The sequence below is a fragment of the Vicia villosa genome, unplaced genomic scaffold, assembly GCF_029867415.1.
Source record: "Vicia villosa cultivar HV-30 ecotype Madison, WI unplaced genomic scaffold, Vvil1.0 ctg.000436F_1_1, whole genome shotgun sequence".
In the NCBI taxonomy this organism is placed as follows: domain Eukaryota; kingdom Viridiplantae; phylum Streptophyta; class Magnoliopsida; order Fabales; family Fabaceae; genus Vicia; species Vicia villosa.
The window spans coordinates 408,223-413,654 of NW_026705207.1; the positions used below are offsets into that span (position 1 = coordinate 408,223).

At 31.8% G+C, this 5,432-nt stretch overlaps 1 protein-coding gene across 1 annotated transcript; it reads right to left on the reverse strand.

Annotated features, from left to right (window-relative positions):
- Window positions 1-924: 924 nt before the first annotated feature.
- LOC131628246 (serine carboxypeptidase-like) lies at window positions 925-3,903 on the reverse strand. Its single transcript, XM_058899106.1, has 9 exons — window positions 3,417-3,903; window positions 2,702-2,873; window positions 2,458-2,577; window positions 2,205-2,348; window positions 1,965-2,115; window positions 1,796-1,884; window positions 1,466-1,724; window positions 1,244-1,377; window positions 925-1,167 (listed from the first exon to the last, which is right to left on the reverse strand). The coding sequence occupies exons 1-9, from the start codon at window positions 3,740-3,742 to the stop codon at window positions 1,066-1,068; spliced, it is 1,497 nt and encodes a 498-aa protein (XP_058755089.1). The 5' UTR covers window positions 3,743-3,903; the 3' UTR covers window positions 925-1,065.
- Window positions 3,904-5,432: the final 1,529 nt, after the last annotated feature.

The window sequence follows — 5,432 nt, forward strand, 5'->3', positions numbered from 1 at the left end:
CATTGCATTTGAAGAAAATATGGTCCCTATCTTCCAAATGCATATCACAAAAAACACACTTTAAATTAGAAGAAGTTATGTTAATACCTCTATACACCAATTGATCTTTTGCGGGAAGCCTATTCGCAAAAAGCCTCCAACCGAAGCTTTTAATCCTAAAAGGCACCTCCATCTTCCAAATTAACTTCAAAGCATCATCCCACCTATTGTAAGGTCCAAAGGGGATGCGCGCTTGAGCATAAAGGGAATAACAAGACGACACCGTAAAGTCTTTCTCCGCATCAAGAGACCACTCTACACAATCCTTCGCTTCTTGTAACCCCCCAAAAGACTCTCCAAAAGATCCCATAAAACCGTGTACTCCAAGAAAATACCCGATTCATGAAGGACTAATTTAAATTGTGTAATTTTTGTGAGGGATCAAAATGAATATTCACTATTTCTTTTATAACAACAAAAGCAAAATCAATGTATTTTATTAATCAAATGATGTTCAATACTTGTAATAAAAAAATGATGTTCAATACAATACAAACTACTTTGGAGCTGTAACAGATTACCACAACTTCCAGTAGCTCTTAGTAACCAGCTACCTTACCTGAAGTGTGTAAACGGTTAACACAACTTCCAGTAGCTCTTTGTAACCGTTTACCAGAAATGCATAACCAATTACCAGTTTGTAAATTTTGATTTTATGTTTACTTGGTTATATGTAATGCTGTGTAAGTATAAATAATCCGTTGGGTTCTAAAGTACAAGATCACTATTCTACCCTATTGTCTCTTGACTCTCATTTCTCACTCTCTTCATCATTAGTGTTATCTTTGTGATTGTGTTTCTCACTCTATAGTACTAAGTAGAGCATGTTTCACGCCAAACATGTCATACCAGAACCCTCATCACAGTTGCAGCGGAAGATTATAATTAGTTATAAAAACCATTTATAAATATAAAATTTCACCATTCAAATATAATATACATTAAGTCATGCACACAAAAAAGTTGTGATCACTAAAGGATGTTTTGATTTTAATCTTGACATGTTTGTATCAATTTGCATAGAAGTTAAAAGCTCGTCTCGTTCAGGTTCCCTTCTATCCAGCTTACCAACATCTGAAGTGCAGCTTTTGGTTGATCCATAGGAACCATATGTCCAGCTCCATTCACCTGTTACACAACACATAAACATAACTAACCAAAAATGAAATCAACAATGTAACACTCAAGAAAAGTATAAACTAACCTTTAGAAAAGAGAGAGGTCCATAGCTATTCATCAATCCTGCCTTTGTACCATCAACCAAAAACTGAACTGTTTTGGATGCAGCAAACTGTTTTTGACCTGACCAATTCATGCTATGAACCCAATTTGAATTCCCTGTCATATGATTGCAAATTAGCATAACATAATAACATAACATAATAAGAGTTTGAAATGTCCTATAATGCAAAGATATATCACTCACCAAGCCAATTGCATATAAAATCAAATTCTCCAGCATATATAAGAACCTTGATTCCGTCTTCAAGAAGTGAAGGAATATCCACTTCAAGGTTTCTCATCCAATCTTGCAGCATAGCATTGTATACTACTTTGCTGCATGAAACAAACTCTATATCTCCAACACCTAAAGCATCCCTAACTGTTTTCTTATTTAGAAAAGTCTCAAGATTTGAGAAATCATAACACAATGGTCCCTCGCATGTCTTTCTGATATCATAGAACTACAGTTTACAAGATATTAGTTAAATTAACACGAAAAAAAAGTAAGTTTTGTTTCGTTATGATTACTTACATTAATGTTTCCAGCAATGGACAAGATATTATTCATTATCCTTTCGCATTGACTTAAGGCTGTTAAGCAACTTTCTCCACCTTCACTTTCTAACAAATCAAACACAAATTATCAAATATCATGTAAAAAACAATAGAAAGATGATATAAATGTAAAAAGAGTTCTGTACCGCAAGTTTTGGTGGCGTCCAAACACGGTGGAATCAACTTGTTGATATCAGCTTGATCTTCCTTTGTAATCAATTTGTTATCAACCGCAAATTGAGTGTATGCTTGGTACTGAATTCCCGGGTTGGTTAACCCATTACCGATAGCAAATCCCTGTTATAGTACATAAATGAAAATATGAATCAAAACATGCTGAAAAATGAAGCTAATGAATTCATAATATAAATAGAATATTGTAAGACCTTGAGGTTTATAGTAACCCCTTTGTTATTTTTGTTTCCTTGGTGAACTCGAGACGCAAGTGCGGGAACATAGTGTCCAGCATATGATTCGCCAGTAATATAAAAGTCATTCTTAACATACTCAGGGTGTTGCTTGAAAAACTCCTGTAATATAGCAAAGAAAAACTTTAGTTAATCTAATATAGTAAAATTCATATATATATCATGTGCTTCATCATATTTTTTCAAATTTCAAAATTGATATTGTATATACCTGCAAGAAGTCATACAAATCATTACTAACACCAGTTTCATCATGAGGAATATCACTATCATCAGAACTGTAACTGAAACCTGTCCCAATGGGTTGGTCAACAAAAATAATATTTGATCCCTACAAAATGAAAAAAAAAAAAAACACTTTAGTCAATAAGAAACCTCATTTGGTGTAACAACTTGATTCGGCTTGTTAACCAATGTATTTGGTATGACTATATATATAAATTTTACTATATTACCTTGTCCCAACCATAGTCATTCCAAGAAAGAGACAAATCATTGTTAATTTTAAAAGGTCCATTCTCATAAAACAAAGCAAGTTCACTGCTACAACCTGGCCCTCCAGTCAACCATATCACAACTGGTGCATCCTTAGTACCATTTCTAGATTCAAAGAAAAAATAGAACATCCTACAATTCAATAAACAAATAAAATTGACCACATGTTTTGATGATATAATGAGTATATGTGCATGTGACGTGTTAAGAGAATGTCAATGGTGGGTTCCTTGAGATCTGTTACTATAGTCATGCACATTGAAAATATCACTTAGGATATAAATAAATAAATAAATAAATAAATAAAACAGGTAAGTATATATTGAGAACAAAGTGGTACAACAACCTTTTGACCTGGATCTCATCAACATAAACGATGATTTTTGTTGGAAACTACTTTAACTCACCATCACATGACATTTCATATTATCAACCATTTAAAATAATGTTCAAACTGTTACATCGTCATTAATTCCAAAATGCTTTTTTTTCTCTTAGAAATTCTGGTTCATTACACACCATTCATACATTCCAATATTCTACTCATTCACATAAAATTAAATGATTTAGTAGTCTCTATCTACAACCGCATCATACTGCAATTATATTAGGTTGGTAAATAAGATTAAAAATCTGGTATCTACACAAATATAAGAAGGTTATCAGTTTAGTTACCTTGCAGATTTGGAAAGGGAATAATATCCGGCATGGTGACCAAGATCATCAACAGAAGGCTCATCAGAATCACCGAAAAACGAGAACTTCTTCTCTACGATCTTTCCCGGGACAAACTGATCGAGAGAATGATCACCATGTATTATATTAACCGGTTCCTTTGGGAATAAGTTAAAGCTTCTTATAAGCTTCTCAGCTCGTTGATTTGGCGAAAACTTGGGGGTTGATAGCAAACGTTGTTGATGAGTGATGCGAGAAGTTGCAGAAGATGAAGAAAATATAATGAAGAACAAGAAAAGAGACAGAGAGGTTTTGGAGAATTCCATTTTTGTTTGTGAGAAAAGTGAGGTAATGACAATGTTTTTATAGCATTCAGAGAGTTTTGAAACGGTTAAGCTTACGGTCTTCACCACTCTTCATATACTACTTGGATCAATAATATTTAATTTGAATTTAATAATAGTATAGTTGACTCCTAATTTCAGATTAACCAATTGTATACTCTTCTAGAATGAAATATAAATAAACACAAAGTAGTTGTTGATAAGTTGATATATAAACCACATACATCAATTTCTTGACTACTTTATCAGAGTATTATCATAAATTATGGATTAGAAGGAATTTTTTTTGTTAAATCCTATTTTTAGATATTAGTTGTTGTTTGTTTGTTATCTTGAAAAATATGGTTTTGATAATTAGTATTGCAGTGACGTGTAGCATTAAAATTGGAATGATATATTATTTGGTATTGTATTTAAGGTAGAATGAAAATTAGAATACTTAAATTGGAAATAAAGAATATTAAAGGGAGTTGTACAATAAAGCAATCCATGTTGAATTTTGTACTAAGAATTTAAGTTTCTTAAATTCAGAAATTCCTGAATTTGAGTACCGGATAGATGCATGTACTGTAAAAAAGCATACTATAAGGATTTATGTATTCAGTGCTACGATAGGATTGGTACTATATTATATGGTTGATGGTTCATTTAACTTCTCATTTAAGGGTCATAGGTTAATGATTCTAATACAAAGTACTCCCTCCGTTTTTTATTATAAGTCGTTTTAGACTTTTCACACAGTTTAAGAAAAATAATAATTGTTGTATGAAAATGAGAAATTATGAAGGTTTTTACAAAATTATCCTTCATTAATGACATGTGGAAGATAAATTTATATAATTAAAAGCAGATAGAATAATAAATATTTAAGGATATAATAGGAAAAATAGCATTAATTATTCATTGGAATTGTAAAGCGACTTATATTTAAATACATTTTTTTTTTCCAAAACGACTTATAATAAAAAACGGAAGGAGTATTGTATTGAAAAAATCAATATTTTAATTTTTTTAAAATTTAATATATAACATTTAAATTAAAATATTTATTTCTGACTTTGATCGGGTGATTTAGGGGTGTGTGGGATTTGAGATTTCAAGAGACTATTTATGAAAAAAGTCTTGAAAGTTTTAAAAAGCTGTATAGATTTTTTTTTAAATAGGCAATAAAGGAGTATAAGGGATACTCCGCCCTAAATACAAAACGGAAAACTTCTACTACTCAAAACAAATGAGAGGTAGAATATTTCAAACATGAAAGTTATAATTATCAACTAGTTTATAATTAGAATATAGCCACTTCCATGTGTTAAAAACAATTTCCGACATTCATTCGGTAAAGCTAAACAACTTATTCTTAAAAATGATCGCATTACGCCTAATTCAAATACATCACACCGTTGCTAACCAAATGCCCGCGGCAATTGACTTTTTGGCTAAATCCTTCACCTTCTAAAAGACAAAAGGTAATCCCTCAAACTCCTCCAAGGATATGTCCTCAATGGGACCAATCCACTCAAAAACCTTCTTCCAAATACCCACCACAACAACACAACCCCCTAAAAGATGCGATAAACATTCCTCCTCCATCGAACAAAACACACAAAGTAAATCACTACTATCCAAAATGCCCTCATATGCAATTGGTCCTTTGTAGCTAATCTATTGTGAA